At 36.0% G+C, this 25,665-nt stretch overlaps 1 protein-coding gene and 1 long non-coding RNA gene across 2 annotated transcripts; one reads left to right on the top strand and one right to left on the bottom strand.

Annotated features, from left to right (window-relative positions):
- Positions 1-4,123: 4,123 nt before the first annotated feature.
- Positions 4,124-8,206, bottom strand: LOC113360250. The gene is made up of 5 exons (XM_026603780.1): positions 6,604-8,206; positions 5,844-6,471; positions 5,042-5,329; positions 4,804-4,867; positions 4,124-4,705 (listed from the first exon to the last, which is right to left on the bottom strand). Exons 1-5 carry the CDS (start codon positions 8,204-8,206, stop codon positions 4,124-4,126), a joined length of 3,165 nt encoding a protein of 1,054 aa, XP_026459565.1.
- A 6,807-nt stretch (positions 8,207-15,013) lies between these two features.
- Positions 15,014-16,480, top strand: LOC113361818. Its single transcript, XR_003365345.1, has 2 exons — positions 15,014-16,036; positions 16,151-16,480. It is a non-coding gene; the product is annotated as an uncharacterized LOC113361818 (long non-coding RNA).
- The last annotated feature ends 9,185 nt before the right edge of the window (positions 16,481-25,665 follow it).

Genomic DNA, 25,665 nt, shown 5'->3' with positions numbered 1-25,665 from the left:
CTGCTGCACTGCTTCTTGCCTCTCTGCAGCTGCTGCTGCCAATCCACTTCTCTGGGCTGTTGCATTGCTGCTGATTGCTTTGCTCTCCACAGCTCACTTCCAAAAGCCCAGAGCACAATCTGAGCCCAACTGTAAGACCAAAATCAAAGCCCAGTTCAGTAAGGCCCCAAGTCAAATTCATAGTCAAGGCCAAAGCCTAGTTCTCTGTTAAGCCCAACTCATAGTTGAACTGCTGAGCCCAAAGCTCAAATCAGCTCACTGAAACAAAGCCCAACTCTCAAATACCAAGCCCAATTACTGTAAAAGGCCATTTCACTGTTCAGGTGAGATTGAGCCCAAAGCTTAAACAAAGAACCAAAGCCCATTTGCACTTTAAATATAACTGAGCCCAAGCTCAGTTCATTTTATGTTTAACAAACCCACTAAGCCCAATCCATTCAAAGGGCATTCAAACCCAATAGTACATTAAGCCCAACACTTCCAAAGGGCTTCTAAGCCCAAAGCAAATCTAGGAACCCAATTAGCTAAAACACTTCCGAAACACACCCGATCTCTGTGGATCGACCCGTACTTGCACGAGCTACAACCGACGACCGTGCACTTGCGGTATTACTGTAGGCCCGTTTCCATTGCATCATTTCTATATACCCTTCCGGGGCCCAACACCTAACAGGTGGTATGGGGTGATCAGACAAATCCTAGAGTTGAACTATGGTATATTTAAAGAAACTGTGTTCTACTGTGATTGGGTGAAGGTAGAGAATGGAAAAAAGATTTTTCAGGATTCAGATTTTCCTTTGGTAAATCTTTCAAGATTGAAAAGCCATACCAAAATTTCGGACGAGCCCGTGATTCTCGCTGAAGAGGCTACCCAAGTTTTCTACCCCAGAAACGTGAAACATCCAGAATGGTGGGTTGTTATTTATACGCCAAGAGGAATGACTGCAGATGTGGACAAAACAGAGATACCAGGTCGCGACAGTTTTCAAGATATTTTACAAGAGGAACCGCATCTACGTAAATTGCTGGAGCAAAAGCGTCTCCCTAGAACAAAGAAATGAAAAATTTCCAATATATGTGCGATCAATAAGTTTCCTTTATAATGATGGTCATGAATATATGCAGATTTCAATTGCAAGATACTTTTCATTTTACCATATTAATGTTGTGCTTGAATTACAGTTAGTTGTTCCCCCCTCCAATTTTAGACATATTTGCTTTCAGATCCATGTGTAAGTTATTTTATTGTTTCCCCCCCATTTTTTAGCAGCCCTTAAGTTAGAAGAAGTTGTTTCCACCCAACATCTCCATTTATCACTACCAAACAAACACTGCCTTTCCCAACAAAATCATCTTCTTTGGGAAAGTAGTTTATGTTTTCTACTCAGAAACAAAAAGCCACAGTTATTAGATTCTCTTCAATAGTTCAGAAGCTGAAGTAAGTGGGAAAAATACAGCAAAATCATCTTCAATTTTAGTTGCTTCTGAATATTTGAATAAACCATACTCTTCAATCTTCATCTACACAGGTATGGGTTTGTATTCTTTTAAGTGTTGTTTTTCTTCATCTTCCTCTGCATGATTGCATAAAAATGGATTCTCTTTTAGTGATCCTTTTTTCTTTGTTGCAAAGAGAAATCAGATAAGTCTAATAGCACTTAATGTATTTTTTTAATTTTTTTTGTTACTCTGTTTTGTGGTACACTATCTAATGGGAACATTTTGTTTGTGGTGATGTGTGGTTGCTTTAAGAATTAAGTGTAATAATGATATGGGTTTTGTTTGAATTACATTATTCTACCGTGCAGATGTGTTTGATTTAAGTTTTGTGGTGGTTGTTAACTTTTTTTTCTAGGGTCTGATCTGTTTTTTGGTTGAAAATGCAGATTGTTTCTGTTGTTGTTTCTTGGAATTGATCTGTTTTTGAATGAAAATGCAAATTTTTTTCTCTCTTGCAATGTATTTGATTTTGTTTAACACCAAAGTAATTGTTTTGCAACAATACTTTTTATACACTGCTGTATGGCTTCAAGGAGGAGCAGCAGTCCTAATTCGTCACATGAGAGGGCGATAGACAGGAAAGGAAAGAAGCCTAAGGTCTGTTGTTGGGATGATGAACCAGAGGCAGGCAGCTTCAAGGATCCTCTTGATGAGTCTTATAAACTGATTGAGCTCATGACCCTGAAGAGTTGAAACAGCTCCAGAAGCGTGTGAACGATTTAATCGCATGTCATGAAATAGGGCTCAAACTTAAAGAGGAAGAAGCGGCACGCAGGAGGAAAGCTGCTGAAGAATCTTCTTTGCAAGAGGAGTGTGACAAGTTCAGAGACGAACAGTTTCGTCGTGCACATGCATTACTTGCAGCAAGTATGCCGCGATATCCTCCACAAGCAGATCTTCTTTTTCTTTTTCGTTTGCAAAGTGTTTTGTGGTTTTCATGAGTTGTTCATAAAAAAAAAAATTCATAACTATGATCATGCTAGGTTTTATGAAATTTGTTTTTTTAAAAAAAATACGTATGCTCGTTCCTTCGATAGTTTAAGAAACAAGCAATAATTCCTAATATGAAAGAGATACATATATTATTGAATAGACATGGTCTAGTTGCAGTAGAGAAAAGTTTTGTTTATGAGGTTTCATGAAAACCAAAATTTACTTTCAAAGCATGAACTTTCACAAATACTTTTTAGGAACGTATGTTCGTTCATAGTAAAAGTAATAAATAATGATCCTTAGATTTAGAGGAATTTTTGAAAAGGCCAGTAGTTTATGATAAAATTTATTTGTAGACTTTCAAAACTTTATTTGGGCATGTGTAGACTTTTGCAAAAATAGAAAAGACCCTCGTTTCATAAGCGAATGCTGTTTTGAGCAAAAAAGTTTTTTTTATATAAATTTTACGTGAGTTATTTGCTCAAGGATTTTTAAATTACGTGACTTATTCACGTTTTTTTTTAAACAATCATATTTTGATTTATGAAAATTGTTGAAAGAAAACAATACTTTTATGAGTTGATGAGTTCGTAGTATATGTATGAGTTTAGTGATTTTGTAGTGTACGTACACGTAAAAGATCAGAGAATATTCACATGAAATATTATGTGAATTATTCATAGTTTCGTGAAAGTCAGTGTCGACTCTGAAATAATGAGTTTTACTCGGACTTTGCATGTTTGAAAGAACGAACATATTTTAGGAGTTTTACGCTGTCATCACTAAGTTCGTGAAACCGTAAATAGGTAAGAGTTGAGGATTACCGTTTTTGTTATGAATTCGATATTAGCATCTGTAATTGTACGCCTCTGGTTACAGATAATGGTGACTTCCAGCAGCAGTGATTATGATTATGAGTATTCCTCTAGCTCTTCTGACGAGGATTCCAAGGTTCCAGAGATGAAGATTTGTGCAGCAGAATCTCACGCCAATGTGGACCAATCATTTTAAGATGATAAGGAAGCCATAAAAGGCATGTATCTTGATAAGATGAAGACTTCCCGCAATTCTCGAAGAGGAAATTCGAGGATGAGATAGTAGCTGAGTACCGGGAAAAAGGATTCGAATTGAGCACAAACGATTAGCTGTCGAGGAGAAGCTTCGCTCTCGTCCTGATGGTGTAGCCTCGGATTCAGACGCTGAAGTAGAAGAACCGGCATGGGAGCCAAGGGAACGCAAAATTAATCCACACCGACTTACCAGGGAGATTGATCGATTAGTTGAGGCCAATCTTGAAGCTGAACGCAAAAAGGAAGAGTATTTGGATGCAATGTACATCGATCCTGATGAGAGAAGAATTTGTGATGATTCCAACAGTGATTCTGAGGAAGGGATTGAAGAGATTCCATGGAAGGCGACGATGGTGATGACGAGTCCGATGAATCTAACGACTAGTCTTGCTTGCGAATATTTCTGAGATAATTTATTTTTCATTGAAGTAGATATTGTTTTGGCTGTTTGAGTAGTTTGACCATAGAAATGTTGCGTTAGAGATCATTATCATCACTATTATTTTGAACAATAATCTTTCATCGAATTTTCTGCCAAGTCTTTTTCATGCCTCTAATTGGATGAGAGGGACCAATATTCGTGAAGCACAACACATTGCAAAGGTGGCATCAGTTTCATTTCAAATAGAACCAATTGAAAACAACTTTTTGAAATTCTCATTGTTAGTAAGGATTGATTGATAAGCTGTAGGAACTTCAAATTTATCTACTGAAAAAGTTAACCCCTGATGTGAGTGCAACACCACGGACCATCCCTCATTTGTAAGATCCTTCGAGTAGAACACTTGAGTCGCTTCAGATGCAAGGATAAACGTCTCATCGGACACTTTAACTTTGTTTTTCATCTTGGATAAGTTGACCTTTATAACCTTTGAAACTGCATCAACCTTACACGCATTCTTATCTCCAGCACTAACCCAATCACAACAGAAACCAGTTTCTTCAAACTCCATGTAATTCAAGACGATAATCTCTTTAATAACTCCGTAATAAGTTATTTCTGCTTCCTCGGCTGACTTCGCTTTCAGTATTGTAAAAGCTTTCATTGATACGCCACTGTTTTGCGATATATTCTTCGCCTCACAACCTAATGTGTTAAAAGTAAAGCCATTGACTTGGTATTTCCTGTAGGATCGTGCCTTGAAGAGGGGTCCTTGCACGAGTCTCCAAAGTGTTGAATCAGTGTCTTTGGCTTCTATCAACTATAAAAGTTCATGTTGGAGTTAGTATGACAACCAAAAACATAACAAGTTGGGATGAAAGATTTAAGATATCATGTTACCTCGTCGCGGAACCATACATGAAAACTCTTTGAGGTATGCTGACCATTAGACGTGTCGCCGCTAACATAGGAATCATACTTCCTGCAACCACATAAAAATAGTATCAAATAATGAAAACATCTTAATGCATCAATGAAACTGCTATCTCAAATAAACCAAATACATAGACATTGATACTTCAAAGAACAAACAAATAGCATAACTCTATCATACTACACAACAATTTAAAATTCACATTGAAGCAGTAATGTTTACCTTTGCCAGTCATCTATCTCAAAATACTTAGATAGGATCCAGTTGCGGCATTGTTCAAATTGTACTTGAGTTAAAGTCATACTCTTTCCAGTACTTAGAGGCATCTCATCTGCAAACTCATAGTCATCATCTAAAAAAGCCCGTCGAGTATGTTTATGAGTACCATCACCATCATCTGACATGCCATCCATAAAAAATAAGCTAGCTTCTCGCAACGAATACCCTCTCGCAATGCATCCCTCAATGTACCTTTTATTGCGCACCAACCCTTTAAAGCCTTTCATTAACCTACAAAGAATAGTAAAGTGTAGAAGCTGTCAAGGCCTTATCAAGCATGATTCTTATACTAAGTTGTCAACTTCATAAAATTTCAGAAGAAAAAAACTTCAAATATAAACTTTCTTAATCAAAGTATCTTACACTCAGCACCTGACATTCCATAAAACATTCTCAAATTCAATTTAATCTATAAAGCAAGGGTTTGTACCATCCAAATCATCACTAGCATAACACACATAGTAAGATGTTAAAAGACACAACCTTTCAATAATGAGAACTAACAGTTCCACTCCTTTTTATGGTTACCATTGGATTTTTATACTACTGTGTTAGTCCAATCATGCATTTAACAACTGAGTTCCACTAAATAATTACAACACTAGCAATTTCTAATAAGGACATTACGGATTCGCAAATAGTATATTCACGAAATAAAGTCATCCTCTAGCATAAAAGAAATTAATCATGACAGCACAATAAACAAAATTGCTAAACAGGGGAAATAATCAAGTGGGAAATTTACCTCTCAAAGGGGTACATCCACCTAAATCTGATCGGACCGCAGATTAAAGCTTCATCTGCCAGATGAATCATCAGGTGGATACTAATGACAAAGAAGGATGGAGGAAAGTATTTTTCTAGAACACACATCGCCTCCACCGAACTAGCTTTATCTTGTAAAAGATGCTCTCTGTTAATAACCTTCGCACATAAGATATTGAAAAATAAACTAATGCAGAGAAGAGCAACTCGCAGATCTTTAGGAAATGAAGTTGCAGTATGAACAAGCAGTGGAAACAAAGACTGCATCATAACATGGTAATCATGAGACTTTAAATTCTTCAACTCCGGTGGATTTATACCAACGTTGTTGCGAAGATTGGAACACAAATTTGAAGGCACCCTTAAATTCTTCAAAACTGTACATAAAGCAACTTTTTCATCCTTTGTTAAGGCAAAAGACGCATCTTCCATTGTTGTCTTGCCCGTGTTGTCATCCTCTTTCAACCATAACCGCTTTTTAATCCCCATAGCTTCCATATATTTACGTGCATTAAGACCATCTTTTGACTTGTTATTTCCCAATATAGTATTAACAATGTGCTCAGTTATATTCTTCTCGGTATGCATCACATCTGTACAGTGACGAACTGTGTTCGCTCCCCAATACAGAAAATCATAAAGAATAGACCTTCGAGAAAATAAAGAGTGATCGGAAATTTCTTCATCAGCATACCCTTCAGTCCCTCTTTTACGTTTCTTTGATGGTGGTTTTCCTTTACCCTGTTTTCTTTTCAAATTAGCTACCATCTCTTGAACTTGCAATCCTGTTAGTGGCCATGGAGCTTTACCGTGCTCAACTCCTCCACTGAAGTTTGTTTTATCATCTCTAAACTTGTGTTTCGTTGGCAGGCATCTTCTATGTCCCATATAACACAACTTCTTACTATATGGCAGCCACTCAGCATCTGTTTCTTCTCCACAACTTGGACAAGCAAAATACCCATGAGTTAGACATCCAGAAAGAGTCCCTAATGCTGGAAAATCATGAATTGCCCATAACAACCTAGATCTCATCAGAAATTCAGAACCGGTGAAGTTGTCGAAAGTCATAACACCATCATTCCATAACTCTTTCAACTCTTCAATCAATGGTTGTAAGTAAACATCGATATCTTTACCTGGTGCTCTCGGGCCTGATATCAAAAAACATAACATAGAAAACTCCCTCTTCATACACATCGAAGGAGGAAGATTATACGGACAGAGAATTACCGGCCAACAGCTGAAATTGAGACCAAAGCATCCATTGGGGTTGAAGCCGTCAGTTGCTATACCAAGAGTAACATTCCGTGCTTCCTTAGAAAACTCTGAATAAAAACTATCCGCACAATGCCAAGATGAAGAATCAACGGGATGACGCATTACATTGATATCTTTTTGTGCTCTAAAATTCCAAAGCATTGCCTCTGCTATCCATGGTATACTATAAAATATTTTCATCCTTGCAATTATTGGAAAGTGTCTCAACGTCTTCTGCGCAACTTGAGTAAGTTTTCTCGCAGCATTGAAAACTCTTACATACCGCGGTTCTTGACATACAAGGCACTTCAACAATGAACTCTTATCCTTCCAATAGAGTATACAATCATTCACGCAAGCATCGTAGGTTACATAATCCATCCTCAACTCTTGAATTATCTTCTTGACATCTGGAAACTTATTTGGCAGGGTGTTTTCTTCGGGAAGCAACTCTTTCATCAATTCTAACATTGCAGTCATACCATTATCTGAAATTGCATACTGAGTCTTTATGTTGTTCACCATTATCGCTACATACAACGCCGACTTTCCTTTAGGACACGAAGGATACAATGGTACTCTTGCTCGCTCGGCCGCTGATAACTTTTTCTTACAACACCCCTTGGTCCCAACATTCTCATCCACATCCACATTTGTTGTAACATTCTCATCCACATCCACACCTGCTGTAACATTGTCATCCACATCAACTCCTGTTGTTACATTCACATCCATATCCATAGCAGATGTAACATTCCCATCCACATCCAAACCTACTGTAACCTTCACATCCATACCTGCTGTAGTGTTATCCATATATCTTGACCGTGCTTCTACTGAACTTTCACCATGATGACGCCATGTTGTATACGTCAAACAAATACCATATTTGAGCAAATGAAATGATATCTCACTAAGTGAAACTGAACCTTTACCATTCATACAATTTCGACAAGGACATGAAAATAAAACCCTCCCACCACCATTATTCTTGGAAAACTGTATAAATGACCTCACAACTTGTATGTATTCACCGGACTTACGGTCACACTTCATCCATTTCTTGTTCTCATCAGATGACATATTACCCTTCAAAATAGACTTTATAGGATCAAACCAAGTACTTAGTCCCAGTGGTGGGTTTTCCGAAGCCCTCATGAAAACGACAGAAACATCCTCTCAACGAGGAGAGGATGAGCAACAACTAGTTCATAGAAAACAGATTACAAAGAAAACAGAGTTCATACATATGGTATGCAAGTTTTGTAACATTGTCTCAATTAACTGACTCACATCACATTTTTTTAATGATGTTATATTTTAAGGTGAATATGTTTTTACAGATGGACAAAAACAAACGATTATGTTCAAACAATGTCCGTAGTCCTAGTGATAGGGTTGTCGAAGCCCTTGCCGAATAACTTCACATGCTAGTTTACATAAAACACCATAATCTTAACATGCTATAAAGAAAAAATTAATTCATACTAATTGAAACCCTAAAACTGAAATTAAACAAATCAATTCATACTAATTGAAAACCTAAAAAAAATAAAAGTAAAAAAAATCAATTCATACTAATTGAAATTAAACAAATCAATTCTTATACCTTCAACTTCAGCTCTTTGGGGTTTTTCAAAGTTCTTCAGTCTTTCAAACCCTAACATGAAATCAGATATATATCCTTCAAATCCTAAAACTTGATTTAACAGATGATAAAACAAATACCTTCAAAGTTCTTCATCTCTTCCACAGATAAAACCCTGAAATAAGAGAAAGAAATCGTATCAGATTTATATCAGATAAAAATAAACCTAAAACGAAATCAGAAATAGAAATCACAATAGATTTTTCAGATGGAAAAACCCTAAAATTAAAAACCCCAATGAAAAAAACAGACGATGATTGAATGAATAAAAAAAAAACAACTTACGCTTGGAATAACAGATCGAGAAATTTGAATACTAACTGATTTGAAAAGTACGATTGAAATAACAGATCGAAAAATGTCTTTGATAAATTTCTGGTATCTTCTGCGGAGGCAACGAGATGAGAAACAAAGAGAGAAAGAGAAAGTGAAAAAAAGATGAAACCCTTATCTCTTCACGCGCAATAATATCTGTTACCGGCTCTAGTGTCACCAAGCCTGTGACTGACACACGTAAAAAATTAGCATGTCACTATCGTAACAGTTCCCCCTGTTACGAATCTGGAAAAAAATTCTTAACGGTTCCTCCCTGTTACGTCTAGGTTGTAACGGTCATTTAAAACATAAAAGTTTGTAACAACTGCTGGGCCGTTACAAAATTTAGTTGCAATTCGGGGAAAATGGTTAATGAAAACCCATAAATCAATAAAATAAATCTCTCGCTAATCAAAATAAAATGGAAAAATCAAAGAATGCGAACCTTCTTTGTCTGGTGTTGCAGACGGCTCTGTAGTTGGCCTTTTTTTTTTCTCTTCTCCCCTTTGCGGCTCCGTCCCCGACCTCCTTTTCATGTCGACAAAAGTCTCCATTCTATTCCCATCTGAATGACCATTGGACTCCTGCTTTCTTGGACTGAACTGAAAGCCCACTAAATTAACCATTGGGCTCCTGCCTTGAAAATTCCGTCACCACTGGTTGCTCGTACAACTCTCCGCAACTAGACTCATTTTACGGAAAAAGCTAATGGTGGACCAAATTTCATAGTCCAATTGTGGACCAATGAAATGAACTATTTTTTGGGGACCATGATTTTATTTTGGGTAAAGACATTAGAAGTAAATCTAGGTCACACCATATCTAATATTTATATTAATATCGAAACTACCCTCATAATTAATTTTAGGTTATGATTATTGAAATGATTTAGTTAAAAATAATTAGTGAGATTAAATTAAAAGATGGGTTTTTTATTGGATGAGTAGAATTGTTGAGAGATTAAAGTTAGAGAAGATGAAGGAGAAAAACATGGAAAGTATTTTTTTTTTCCAATTCACTAACTTTGGGTATTCAAGTGATGAAAACTCATATGATTCTTCATCTTCATCCTCTCCTAGAGTATTTGTTAATCTTCACAATGATCCGGATATGAGTTATTTCTTAGATGGTGATTCTATTCTTCCCCAAACTCAATCTCAAGATGAATATGATGGATTTTATCGACCACATCCGGAGGAAGAGTATTTCAGTGTCCAGGTATGCTCAAACTTAGATAATGTATGTTGAATTGGTCAAAAGTTTCCTAAAAATGTAAATTTTTCGAGTGGATTTGGGCTTGTTCGGTTTTCCTATGTGATGAACAGGTAACCGAACTCATCTGGAAGTGTAGTTCGGTAACTTTAGCTAAAAAGGAAAGTAACCGAACTCTTCTGAAAGTGTTGTGTGGTTACTTTCTCCAAACACGTAGGTTACCGAACTCTCCATTAATGGGAATTTCTAGGATTCCAGTGTTATGTTCGGTTGGTTCGCAACAAGTTAACGAACCGAACTTTACGTAAAAATAGATATAACTTAGTGTACAAAGTTCAGTTGGTTGGCAACGAATTAACCAATAACTAACCGAACTTACGTACAAATAAGAATTAACTTAGTGTACAAAGTTCGGTTGTTTCGCAAACTACATGTTTACGACCTAGACAACCAAACTTTACATAATATAAGAGTATACTAAGTGTATTAAGTTCAGTTGTTTCGTAAACTCGAAACAACAACATAAGAAACCGAACTTAACAAACAAAAAATTATCTGAAGTAACCAAACTTTTTATTTGTTATCTGTTCGGTTACATGTCAACTTCGCTTTAAGAACCGAACCCAGAGTTCGGTTATTGCGATAAAATTTACAAGTAACCGAACTCGAATGTAATTCCCATTGATGTTGTTACATTTCTTTTAGATGGAAGCCAAACCTATACCAATGGATGATCAACCTTCTTCGGTTAATATGTTGTTCGAAGATACATCTCATCACTATGCTAATGAGTTGGTATTTGACTTACCTATTGATGCGAATAATCGGGCTAGAGAACATGCTAAGGGAGTCAAGTGCGTCTTGGTTTTGAATGGAAAAGAAAACCAAACTCGTTTTGAAATGGTTTGTGAGAGAAGTGGAGATCCCGATGTTAGTCACAAGAGGAAGGGGTATGAGTATAAGGGAAAGACGACGAGGAAGAACACAACATGCTCAAATAAAATAAAATGCCCGTCAATCTAGTATTTAGCAAGAGAAAATTAACGAAGAAATGGTTTCTAGCTATGGATAAGGTGGTAGGTCGTCATAACCACTGTCGTCCGGAAGATCTTGAAGGACATGCAATGGCTTCAAAGCACACTCCTCAAGAAATGGAAAAAATTGCTAAGTATAGGAAAATGATTATTCCACCTTCTGTTATGCTTCGCTTATTAAAGGAAGATAACCCGGATAACGTATCATCTTTGTCCACCATTTACAATGCAATTGAGACAATTAAAAGGAATGAATGGAAGGATAGACAAGTAATGCAACAATTGTTTTTTTTTGGCTCAAGAGAACCGCAATTCCCCAAAAATAGTTGTTCACCTCATCAATAGGGTCCAATAGCTGGAGGTAATTGGCATTTACCACGTGACCTGAAGTGTCGGGAAGAAAATGGTTCCTAGTTGATATAACAAATAAGCAGTCACATGGTGCTTAATCTTCTACTCGGTCATCACCAACTTTCCTTGAAGAACCAACATTTTCGTCCCACTAAACTCATCAAACAAGGTTGTCATCTTGATCTTTTTCAACATCTTCTTGGACGTGCGGTCTTTGTTAAACAGATTATGCTCATCACCTTCATCAGGCTATTTTGCAGCTCTTCTAAACTCACATTGCGCCTTGGTAGAGCTCCATCCTAGACACCTTTCGACCAACTTTTCAAGACTTTCATAACTCATTGAGGGGTCATAGCCTTATCGAACACTTGTTCCCGTAATTGGTAGGCCAGTGATTCTAAAACAATCATCCGGAGTTATTGTCATCTCGCCAAACGGTAGATGAAAGGTATCCGTCTCTGGATAAGCCCTCTCGGTAAATGCAGTAACAGTGACAACATTAAAATTTGGGTGCGCGTGTTGTATCGCGTTCCAAAGTACACAATCATATACCGCCAACCGGATCTCATTACACTCATTTTCTAAATTCCATATCATATTCTTTTGACGTTTTAAAACATGGACACCATTATTATGGTCCTACAATAACAACATGCTATCTTATATACTATTATATATAGAAAAATATATATCAAAATATAATAAAATCATTGAGAAATCTTCATGGTTAAGATTCAATACCTTTGTCGAATAGATCTTAGCAGCCATGAGTTTTTGTATCCAAACAAGACCTCACCTCCATCTCTTGGAGTTCCATAAGTTGGGTTCTTTGATGGCAAATACAAATCGTCATCAGGAATGTATGCATATCTAGCACAAGGTTTTTTAGCCGCATGTTTATGTTTTTTCTTGACTTGTTCCTGTTCAAATTCCTCTTCACCCAAGTCGTCCTCTGCTTCTTTATCGTCTCCGTCCTTATCTCCATCTTCCTTATCTTCTTCATTGTCATCCCCATCATCCTCATTTCCACCCATGACTTCAGCTGGTTCCTCTTCTCCTCCTTGATCATGTTCTTGATTAAGTTGTTGTATCACATTGTCAACATTATCTCTATTGACATCGTCTTGGATGACAACACCCGGTAATGACCCAACTCCATTCTTAACATATTTGGTTCCACACTTACCGGCACCACAATGTACTTTCCCTCAAGGCGGGGGAGTTATCAAATCTTCCGGTAATGGTTGTTTGGATTTCTTACCTATGCCACTAAAAAAAAAGGAATAATTCACGGGAAAAACCAACTCAAGAATAAATATCGTGTTCCAGGGTAGAGTTCGGTTACTAAACTATGTTTGCGAGAAAACCGAACTCCACATATATATGTAATTATCCAAGAGTTCAGTTTGTCAAGGTTTTTTGCGATCAAACTGAACATATTGGAAAGAGTTCGGTTATAAAAGAACTAAACATAATGGGAAAAACAGTAAAGTTCACGGAAAATTTTGTTTTTCTTTTGAAATATGGGTAGAATTCGGTTACATGACAGTTTCAAAAGTTTTTGCGAAATAACCGAACAGATTGGAAAACGTTCGGTTGTATGAGTACTAAACATATAAGGAAAAAAAGAACAGTTCGATTACATGGAAATTTTAAATATTTATGCGAAACAGCCGAACAGAATTGCTAGAGTTTGGTTATGTGGGTACTAAACATTTTGAGAAAAACAAAACAGTTCGGTTATATGGAAATTTTATTTTATTTGGGTAATATGGCTAGAGTTCGGTTACATGGAAGCTCAACATATTTTTGCGAAACAACCGAACTCATGAGTTCGGTTATAAAAGAACTAAACATAATGGGAAAAACAGTAAAGTTCGGTAACACAATCAAATGTTGTTTTTTCTTTTGAAATATGGGTAGAGTTCGGTTACATGAAAGTTTCAAATGTTTCTGCGAAATAAACGAACAAATTGGAAAACATTCGGTTGTATGGGTACTAAACATATAGGGAAAAAAGAACAGTTCGGTTACATGGAAAAAAAATTTTTGAGTAATATGGAAAGAGTTCGGTTACATGGCAGCTCAACATATTTTTGCGAAACAACCGAACTCATGAGTTCGGTTATAAAAGAACTAAACATAATGGGAAAAACAGTAAAGTTCGGTAACACAATCAAATGTTGTTTTTTCTTTTGAAATATGGGTAGAGTTCGGTTACATGAAAGTTTCAAATGTTTCTGCGAAATAAACGAACAAATTGGAAAACATTCGGTTGTATGGGTACTAAACATATAGGGAAAAAAAGAACAGTTCGGTTACATGGAAAATTTTTTTTTGAGTAATATGGCAAGAGTTCGGTTACATGGCAGCTCAACATATTTTTGCGAAACAGCCGAACTCATAAGTTCGGTAACCTTGTTTTAAATCCTATAGAACCGAACTGTTCTTGGTGTTCTTCATTTCACAGAGTTCGGTTAAGAAACTAGGGCAACAATAAAACACGTTCTAACCGAACTCTACACTGTAACTTCAATTTGAACCCTATTTTGATGATTTCTAATCAATTGAATCGATGAAAATCAAATTAAAAGTAATGGGTTTGTCGGGAAATACCTGCGAATCGGTCCCATGACAGACTCAGGGTTGTTCTTGCGACTGTTACGCCGAATCAATTGTTCACCTTCCGGTTCAAGTTCTTCCTCAATTAGAACGTGTTTTATTGTTTTCCTAGTTTCTTAACGTGTTTTATTGTTTTATTGTCTCCCAAAACCTGTTTCTGCGGCTAGGGTAGGTCTGATGTTTTTGTTTTTGTTTTTGTTAATAGATTAAATTAGATTAAATTTATATTTTGTTAGTTATTGCTTTAGTTATAATCTCAATTAAGATTAGGGGACAAATTAATAATGTCTATACTTTAAGACACCCCCTATAAGTATAGGGTAAATGGTCTTATGAAACAATGGTCCCCTCAAAAAAAAAAAAAAAAGGCTGGTCCCAAAAAATTGTTCTGGAATTCAGACCGATTCCAGTGTTCAACTAAACTTACTGAGACAGTCACACCCAATCACCAGCTTCATCAAAATTCTTACTCACCCTATGGAATGATATGGATAAGCTTCAAAATTTGCTTTTCCTTTTTCAGTCCATCACCACCAAATGGGCAAAATCTATCTAAATAATGGCCCCACCGTTCTGAAATATCTAAAGAGAACTAATCCACCTTTCCCATCCGGATAACACTGCCAGCACCTTAATAAAATCAAAACACCATTCCCTGTCTATAAATACCCACCAGGCCACCACCATCCCCAACCCATCCCATCCCATCCCATACCATCATCCTATCTATTTGCCATCTGTATTCCCATCACATTTCTAAGATTTAAGTGTATATTTCTAGCGAGTTAGTTCGCAGGTTTGTTGTTCAAGAAATATAGAAGAAAGAAAGAAAAATGTTTAGAATATTTAACAAAGAGTTGGCAAGTGCACCAAAAGAATTGAATGGTCCTCCTCCAGCATCAATGAAGCCTGCCGCTGGTTCTAAGAAACCAAAGTTTCCTCAAGAGGTTCTCTCTTTACATGATCATCCAACAATATCGATTAAGAAAATGCCAAAGGTTGATAGTACTGAAGGTATCATGTGTGGCAGTACCAGCTTCCTTGTTGATTCTCGTGTGAAGATTAATAGTATTGTATTCGGAAGGAGACAAGATTTCTTCTGTGAATTTCGAGTCAAATGAGGTGTGGCTTAATAATGGATTACTCATGTTTATACTCTTAACGCTAGTAAATGTTAATCGAATAAGCAAGTACAGTTTTTTCGTTTAAATATCATGTATATAAGGATTATTTTTTTTAAAGTAATGACGGAATCCTGTCTTGTTAATTTATATATCCATATACGTTTTAAAGTTCACTGGTATGAACATTTTTAGTCGTTTTGTTATATTAAAAATAGTAATTCTTTGTATTCTAAACAATAATTGTTATTGTTTTTTGGATGCAACTTCTAATGAAATAAAATAGATTATATCTGATTAAACATCAACATGCGAGGGCATAATCTTTTTCTTGTTCTTAATAACCTCTTTATAATAATGATTCGTCGTACTGGCGGCTAAATTTGCATAAGATAATGAAAAACAGTCAGCAAGATCATCGAAGATTACAAAGATTTTCTTCATTCATAAACTACTATATGTAGAGGTTAATTCTCATTACTGGATCATCACTAAAGAAGAAGAAGAAGAGGAAGAAAAATCATTCTCTGAATTATGGGCAAGATCAGTAAGCTCCTTAGCTTCTTCTTATTTGTTTTGATTGCCATGCCTGCAGCCTCTTCATCGAGCAGTAAGTCTAAAAATGTTTCAAATTTTATTACGCTAACTAATACAATTTTTCTAATAAGCATAAGTGATAATTATCAATTAATTGAATATGATTGCTCTTTGTATCATCTTTCAGGGATGATGCTCGAGAAGGATGTGGGAATAGAAAAGTGCCCGCCAAGAATAACTCCGTCATGCGATTTCGTTCAGTGTCAAAAACCGGCAAATTGTCCAAAAATTAGATGCGGACAAGGTCTTGTTCTTTACCAGCCGTGTTGTGACTGCCCATCATGCTGTTCTAAAAGCTTAAAATTGATGAACATACTGGATTCTGTATTGTTTTGATGGTTATTTATCACCTCTCTACTGTATGTTTGCATTTCTCCTTTTAATGTTTGGATTTGGCAGTCGTAATGTATCAGTGTGATGAAATAAAATGTAAGCGGTTATACTTGTGTTTTTTAAACTGATTATTGATGTTATTTCGTGGTTGATTTCTTTTTCTGATCGGCAATAAGAAAAAAAAGGATCTATTGATCAGAAAGAAAGGTACAAAAGACAAGAAAAGAAAGAAAACAAATATGTTAACGAGCTACCACCAAGCTTAAGCTTATTGGAGGGGATCAAAATAAGTACTTGGCCAAGTGGCCACTAACATCAACAAGACCAGTAGACAATTCCTCTAAAGCACACAAACTTATAGCGAAATCAATTTTCATAAACTACATCTACGCATGATTGGGAAAGGCCGGTACTAACAGGAGCATCACCCCCTCTGCTGCTTCCACAGCTCTAAAAATTGTTGAACAATCAATTGTGAATATGGTTAGTGGTTGTAATAGTAGTGAGTGTAATTCTTTGATTTTCTTTCTTCACATCCTGACAACACGTTAAGTGTAAGAAGACGTGTTTCTTTTAATTCCTTCTCTTCTTGTAACCTTGATAAATACCTCTTCTTGAAGGTGAATAAGATTATCCAACATATTGTTGATGAACCTTAAGCTTATTGACATGGTATCAGAGCTCCATGGTTTGTTGAGTGCTTCTTAATTAGTAATAGTTAGTGCTTCGATTAATTCGATTGATCCTTCTTCCGCTGGCTTAAGGTTCTTGTCTTTCTTTATACACTTATTGAAACAAGTAAGTTGTACTACTGATCTTATGATAAACTTGTTATGTTGAGTTTATGATCATTCCTTTTTTTAAATTCTACTTAATCTTGTTAATCCATTTATCTTGGACTGGTAAGTTGTATTGTTTTTGCTTCTTACAAACAATTCTCATCTTTGATCAACATCTTGTTTAGCTATTAAATTCGTAAGCCTCCTTATCTTGTGTTTTTTGATCGTAGCTAATTGAGTCCATAAACAAACCCCTGTTAAGTTTGTTTTTATATATTTGGTTGATTCTTTCGAACTTAAGTATCTCTGTGTAAGAAAGAAAACTTGATTTGAATTTGAACTATTACCATTTTGCCCTTGTATGATTTATTCCTATCTGATTACGCATATAGTGAAAAATACTAGAACCACCCTACTATATGGGTTCAATATTTTGAAGCCCCACCAAATGGATCATATATTGTCAACTCCATATTTTCATAAAATGATACTAATAGGCCCAAAATATCAATATTTCTTCAGATCTGGCCCATAATTAATTAAAATTAATTTTAATAATGGCAAAACTACCCTTTACTGTTTATACAAGAGGAATTCCAGAAGATTCTTTTCATTTCAGATTTCGTCTCTCTCTCTTCTCCAATGTTTTTATCTCTCGTTTCCGGTGAAAAAACCCTAGAAATCTCTTCATCGTCTCCAAATTTTATCGATCTTCATTTTCTTCATTGATTTCATCTCCTTAATATCATATTTCGAAATTATTTGTAGAGTTCTCATAATTTTAAGCTCAGATTCATTTAGATTTTCCTTCATTTTGTAATCTAAAAGCTAAATATTCCGTGAAAATGTCTGTAAAATTATCTCATAATGCAATTTATGCTATTCTTGGAGGCGATACAGACTTAAAACCTCTGGTTCGAGTATTTAGATATAAAATCTGTTGGTAAATCACAAGATCGACTTCGAGTACTTGTTTTCTGACTTGATTTCGCCTCAATTTGTTGTGTTAGTAAATCAATTGAATGAAAAAGCGTTCAATGGCGATATTCGTAACGGATCTGTGGTTCAATTGATTGAATACATGTGTAATACTATTCAGAAAGTAAGTTTCTCTGAGTTCCGATCTAATTTTAGGTTTGATTTCAATTTTTTAGTGTTACGAATCTTTGAAATGATTCTCAGTTCAGATTATTAGTAGGTTTAATCCAATACGGTGTTTGTTTTACGATTGTATTTTGTGTTGGATGTGGAATTGCTGCAGGGAAGGTGATACAGAGAGGCTTAGAAATTACTGGAAATGTTGTTTCTCCATTAACAGAGACAGTACACATCATATGTTCGAGAAAATGCCGGAATGAGTTCTTCTTCAGTATTTCAAGCTCATCTGATTCTTGTTGAGTCTCTGTGCAAGATGGTAACTATATCCTAACTAGTTTCATTCAGGCCAAGAAAGCATGTCTGGTACTTGTGGTGCAGAAGCTTGAAATTGTGTTTATATGAACCCATTTTTGATGAAATTGTGATGCTATAGCATGTGTATCTACTAGCTACACATGCTTTCTAGCATGTGTATCTTCTAGTTACACATGCTTTTAGGATGTTTATTTGCTGGTTCCACTTGCATTTTTGATGTGTATTTTTTGATTACACATGTATTTAGGGATAAGAGATTTCATTTGCTGGTAGATTCTTGTTTGAACTCTTGGTAATATCAAATTAACATTACAGTAGCAAATATTAGGGGAAAAATTATCTGACCATGGGAATCATTGTTGTTCATATTAAAATGTTAGCCTAACTCGTTTGGAAAATGAGATTCATTAATAACGACACCACTTATTTTGGAAATCACACTGAATGTTCAACTAGCGGAGTGTACTCATTGCTTCTGACCAATGTTGTCATCCATTTCCATAAATCTCCTTAGATAACTAGGTTTGTTCTCTGAACAAGATGACTGATATTCTCAATATACCTGTAGTTGGTATTCTTGAAAGGGTTAAATTTGACAGAAATGCAATGTTGTTAAAACAAGTCTCGCATTTTTATGACTATCGACTATTTGATTGGATTGTGATGAATTATAACACTTACTCATAAGCTTAACTGTAGACCAGATTTACTGTTGTTGTCTCCCAGTTTACTGGCATGTTTCTTTGCTTAGCTAATTTCATTCCAGTGTTGTCTAAAGTTGAGTTGTATCTGAGAATCGTGTTCCTTGAACAGGGAACTTTTTGATCCAGAACTGCATTACTATTGCAGTACCTGCAAAGCTGTTATCTTCTTATGGAAGTATATGACAGAAGTTCATGAGCAAGAGTCTATTCCAGAATTCAAACTGGGATTATAACAGTTACAGGACACAAGATTCGGCTAAAGTTATACATTGCTCATGCACAGGTCCATTTTGCTATCCTCAGTTAGTAGCGTTCTCTAACTTTTTTGGGCTGCTGCCTGCTTTGTGTATAATACATTTGCAATGAACTGCCAATCAATATTCAAACTGGTATTTTCAGAATCGATACTCTCAGGTCACTGGGAGATTTTTTGTTAGTCGACCTAGATGCTAAGTTTAATTAGTCATTGAGAATCAGGTCGATTGATCACATTCTTCTGTCACAAACATTCAATCATTTACTGAAAACCCGGAGAGAAAAGGAAATTGTAGTTAAGAAGTCGAATTGACACCAGAGAACGGTTCTCTTGCTTACTTAAGGTGGTTTTGACATTGTTATTGGTTTCACAAAGAAGGTTGAAGCACACATAGGTTTACTAGTCGTGAAAGCTCTAATGGATACATACTTAATATCATATGCTTAATACATACTCAATGAACATACATTTTTATTGTTCATTCTGATCCTTAGCAGATATTCTTTGCCTGTCATATTGCACCTTCGCTACATTTAACTTTATTATCATATCAATGCCTGTAGTGTATAAGTATATCTATAAGTCAAGCAGATGTGTATCTTTTTGCATATGAACAAGTTAAGTAGATGTGTATCTATAAGTTACACATCTAATTAGCATGTGTAACCTTTACTTACACATACTTCGCTTTAGGTAACTTAGGCTTGCAAGTTCATGATAAATCGCATATTCCATATGCAGGTGTAACTCCTAGTTACACTGGTCATATGCATGTGTAACTGAAAGTTACACAATCCATATGCATGTGTATCTCCTAGTTACACATGTTATATGCATGCGTAACTCTCAGTTACACAATTCATATGCATGTGTAACTGCTAGCTACACTAGTCAGATGCTTGTGAAACTGAATATACAGTGTTGTATGTACTGTTCATTTTAATCGTGTAAATACTGATTGTTTGTTGTTATATTTCAGGTTTCAGATAACTTCATAAAAGCTAATTGCTTAAACGTGGCAACAGTCTCGCTGGAACTGAAGTTGACGCTGAATACACAAGTCAGATGCATGTGTAACTCTTAGTTACACTAGATAGACACATATGTAACTCTCAGTTACACTAAACAAATGCTCTAGTTACACATGCTAAAAAATTATTGTAAATGAATATTAAAGTAATAATTGTATATACAAGTGTAACTTTGCATTACACATGTCATAAGGATGTGTAACTTCTGGTTACACATGCCATATGCATATGTAACTTCTGGTTACACATTCGCACTGTATTTTAATAATTTTGGGCCTAGATTTAAATTTTATTTAATTATGGGCTTGAAAATATGCATAAGGGTATCAAAGTCTTTTAATAATTCGGGGCCTAGATTTAAACTTTTTTTAATTAAGGGCCTCATATTATGGGTTATCCATGGATGGGGCCTGAGCATAATTTTCCCTTCTAGGTAAGAGTATCTAGCCGGTTTGATTTCCGCCGATTTGTACCGATAAACAGTTGTGTACAAAATCAGTTTCATCTGTACCTTTTTTCTAGTTTGTGGAAGTTTTTTTTCCCTTCTCGCAAACTGCTTGCGACCTACGTACATACCTTATATTATTTCTTCTTTAACCGTGATAATGTCTTCCGATAGACGTTGTGTTTACTGTGGAAGCGATTTACATTATGTGGAAAAATGTTTCAAAAAAATTGGATATCCCGATTGGTGGGACGGCTATAAAATAAAAATAAAAATAAAGACCGATCAAAGAGGGTCAGATACATGTACTTCCGTGGTGACGACAACAACCGATGCTCATTCTTCCGTTGTTGTATCTCATTCTTTGGTTAATCCGAATATTTTTCAGCAATCAAGTGAATTTGATATAGCTTTACTTACTCCAAATTCTGAAAAAGATCATGGTTAGATACTTGACTCCGGTGCCACTAATCACATGACATTTGAAGCATCTATTTTGAAAGATGTATGTGCCAAACTTCATATGGAGTCTTGTTGAGAACTGCCTTTGTTGGAGAATGGTTAAGGATGTAAACCGCCGTGTTGACTGCTTCTTCCCAGTAGCTGTTGGGTAGCTTCCTTACTTTTAGCATACTCCGAGCCATTTCCACGATCGTACGATTTTTCCTTTCCGCGACGCCGTTTTGTTGTGGAGTGTATCGAACGGTAAGCTCCTTCTTAATACCGTTTTTTTTTTTGCAATAGTTGATAAATTCATTAGAAGTAAATTCTCCACCACGGTCTGTACGGAAAATATTTAATTGATGATCACTTTGCTTCTCTTCCAATGCCTTGAACTCTAGGAATTTAGTGAATGCCTCGGACTTTTGCTCGAGAATGTACACCCACATCATCCTTGTATAATCATCAACGAATAAAAGAAAATATCTTCTGTTGTTGAGTGAGGTTGTTCTTGTCGGACCGCAAATATCGGCGTGCACCAATTCGAGGGGCCTTCTTGCTCTCCACGATTTGTTTGTAAATGGAAGTCTATGAAACTTCCAAAGAATACAACCTTCACGTATTTTATCTCCACCGCTGATATTAGGAAGACCAATTACCATGTTCTTAGATTTTAGAACCTTCAAGGATCTATAGTTGAGATGCCCGTATCTCAAATGCCATAGCTTGCATTCATCTATATGATTAGTACTCATTGCACAATTTTCAATTGATGGCATAGATAGTGGAAAGACAAAATTCGCTGACATTTTTAATTTTTCCACCAATTGCTTATTAATTTTATCGTAAATTGTGCATTCTCCATCTTCGAAATGTAGTGAGTACCCTTTTCTTATAAGTTGCCCAACACTTAATAAATTTTGAGCTAGGCCAGGAACATAAAGAACATCAGATATGTATCGAGTTTTACCTGATCTTGTACGTACGAATATGAATCCTCTTCCTTCAACATTATGGAACTTTCCATCTCCGAGCTTGACTGGTGGAATCTCTTGTTCCTCCAATTTTACAAAATACTCTTTGTTTCCTGTCATATGGCTGCTGCATCCGCTGTCGACATACCATATACCATGCGCTTCTTGTTGCGAGGTGAGGCAGGAATAAAATACTTGATTTTGGGAATCATTTTTCTCGGAATAATTGGCTTCATTAAGCCAACAATCTTTTTCCATGTGATTTAATTTATCACACTTGGTGCACTTATATTTGCAATTTTCGGTTGCATGGCCAAATTTTTTGCAAACATTACAACGGAGATTTGAGGAGTAATTTCTTCCGTACCTTTGGTTATTTTTGTTTTTATAACCTCCTTTTCCTTTTCCACGTCTGTGGTAGAAATTTTTGGGACCTTGATTTGACGTGGATCCTCTCTCGTACTGCGAGTTGGATGATGATCCCCCTGTGGAACTTTCTTTTCTGGCTTCTGTATTTTTTTTCTCACTGAAATTTATTTTTGATTGAAATGCCTGCTCCAATGGTTGCTCCGCGAACCTATTTATTCTTTTCTCGTGCGCCTCGAGTGAACCCATTAATTCATGTACCGAGAGAGTCGATAAATTTTTTGACTCCTCAATGGCAGCGACGATATGGTCAAATTTGAACGGTAAACATCTTAAAATCTTTTCTACAACTCTTTTATTTTCTATGGTATCTCCATAACTACTTATTTGATTTACTATGCCAGTAACTCTTGAAATTTTTTTTTTGATAGTCTCATTTTCTTTCATAAGTAAATTGTCAAAATCTCGCCATAAATTTTGTAGTTTAATGGAGATTACCTTTTCAGAAACTTGGAATGCTACTTTGAGAATATTCCAAGCCTCCTTCGAAGTTTTCGCCACCGAAATTCGAGGAAAAATAGCTTTGCTTACCCCTTGTTGTAGAAATAGTAGTGCTTTAGCATCCTTTTTCTTATTTTCCTTATATTCTTTTTTCTCTACTTCCGTCCATGACGCTAGAATTTCTGCTGACTCGGGTACCTTATAACCGTCTTCTACGAAATCCCATAGGTCTTGCGAAATGAACAAAGTCTTCATTTGTAAACTCCAATAATCATAACTCTCACCATCAAAAATTGGAATTAGACTTTGGGCATACTTGAAACCTTGAATACTTTGGTTTATTTTCATGGATAAAATTTTAGGACTAATGGGTTAGGTTTGCTCTGATACCAAATTTGTTGGCGAATGCGGAAGTGTGATGGGTTTTATGGAAATGAATTTAGGAAAGAGATTGGTTAATTGAAAAGAGGAGGCTTTGATAAATTGAAATTGAAAATGTTACAAGGAAAATTTTTGTATAGCACTTTGGCTTATACTACTCACTCTAGCACTCAACTCTTACCAACTCTAACACTCACTTGAGTTTTTGATGATCAAAATTGAGACCATAACCTGCCTATTTATAGGCTGAGTGACCGACTCCAAGAAAGTTCTAGAAATGAAAATTCAAGAGACTGTGTCACCCACTAGGCAAAAAAAATTCTAGAGAAAGAATTTTCTAGACTACACGTGACTGAAAGAAACTAAGAAGAGTCTAGAGAAAGAATACTCTAGATGGTAGCCGAAGATGCTAGAGAGTGAACTAATCTAGCTCCCTTTTGGGCCGGACTGCCTTTAAATTGTCCTGGGCTTTTATTCTTTTAAGCCGTGTATACTCTTTAAGATCACAAATTAACTTATATTTTTAACAGGGATGAGCTCAAATAAATTTGCTTTTGGAAATCACCGATACCTCTTTTGCTCAAAATGATTTTGAAATGAAATTAGTGGTGGAAGATGGATTGAGGGAAAGGAAAGATGGTGGACTGATAAAGCAAAACAAGAAAATGACTTTCTCTTAAATCATTTGGTTTTGTAAATATATAAGTAGACAAAAGTATCCGTAGCTTAGCTGTTCATGTCCATTACGTGGCCCTCGTGCATCAATTTCCATAACACCTATTAATTAGGCACAATAATTCCACTAAGGGATAACCATTTTGTTAAGAAAACCTAAACCTGGTTTAGGGCACTCTCCACTGGTATAAGCAGCCGGTACTAAGGTGGCACGCGCTCACTACACAATTGTATCCAAATGGGTTAGTCTCTGTTCAAACCCCAAAAGAAATTTAGCAGCGTTACACCATTACCCACTAAAAAAAAATGTGGTCCCCAGATTCAAAATTAAGAGAAAGAGATAGAGCTATCAGGATCCTAGTTAGCAATTCGGGATTCGGCAAACGTACGGAACGGCAAACGTACGAGTATTATACGGTTTTGTAAAACCCAGAATCGGTCCAAAATTCGGTCAACGAGACGTGATTCGTCAGTAATTCGGAACGGCATACGTACGTGTATAATTCGATTTATAAATGTGAGTTCGGTTCTGAAAATTCGGTATCTATACATATTAAATAATTTGTATTTATAAGGTCATAGACCAATTTTTATACATATGTGTGAGTTATTTAAAGAAAAAATAAACTTAATATGATGATATTAATAATATATACAACATTAGTCATCCAAGAGGACGTGGTATAGTGGTTTAGATGCTTGGTTAGTAAGTCTGAGATCTCTCTCACCTTCACATTCAAATCTCTTCAATCATTTTTGTTTCATAAAAATTAAAACAACGTCTAATATTGGGTGGTGTATACTCGGGAGGCAGTAAAGCCCAAAAAGTGGGGCCTTTGAAAACGTAAAAGTTAAAGAATTTATGACGAATTAAGCGGACGTATCATTCGGGATTCGGGATACGTAAAATTCGTGAACGATTCGCGAATAATCCGGGAATGCCACATAATACGCGACTTGAGTTCGGAGTTGCAAACGTACGCGAATGAGACGGTAAAATTCGTGATACGGAAAAATTCGCGAATGATTCGCGAATCATTCGCGAACTTACTAACTAGGATCAGGATTACCTTCAACTAGTTCAAAATACTTCTTGTATTTTAGATTTCAAATCTCAAGTCGTCTCTTCTATGCTGTGACGTGGCTATCTCACTTTCATCATTTTTCATAGTGTTTTCCCAAAGAACTTGATCATTGTAGCCGACAACACGCAATAACATCCTCCTGTAAGTTTTGATGTGTTTCCGTTGGAAGTCTTGTCACTCAATCCCGTGCAAAAGGGTCATATATCATCCAAAATTTAAATGCACGCCCCTTATGATTACGCTGATGATGCTTGTCGA

This window comes from Papaver somniferum, chromosome 3, assembly GCF_003573695.1.
Source record: "Papaver somniferum cultivar HN1 chromosome 3, ASM357369v1, whole genome shotgun sequence".
Classification (NCBI taxonomy): Eukaryota; Viridiplantae; Streptophyta; class Magnoliopsida; order Ranunculales; family Papaveraceae; genus Papaver; species Papaver somniferum.
The sequence above is the reverse complement of the archived record's forward strand: the minus strand, read 5'-3'. Positions and strand labels throughout refer to the sequence as shown.

Excerpts from the sequence above, each read along its gene's own strand:
- LOC113360250 (XM_026603780.1), bottom strand. The coding sequence starts at position 8,206 with ATGTCATCTGATGAGAACAAGAAATGGATGAAGTGTGACCGTAAGTCC. Across the intron at positions 5,330-5,843 it reads TGGATGTACCCCTTTGAGAG|GTTAATGAAAGGCTTTAAAG; the intron begins GTAAATTTCCCA and ends TATTCTTTGTAG. Across the intron at positions 4,868-5,041 it reads GAGATAGATGACTGGCAAAG|GAAGTATGATTCCTATGTTA; the intron begins GTAAACATTACT and ends ATGTGGTTGCAG.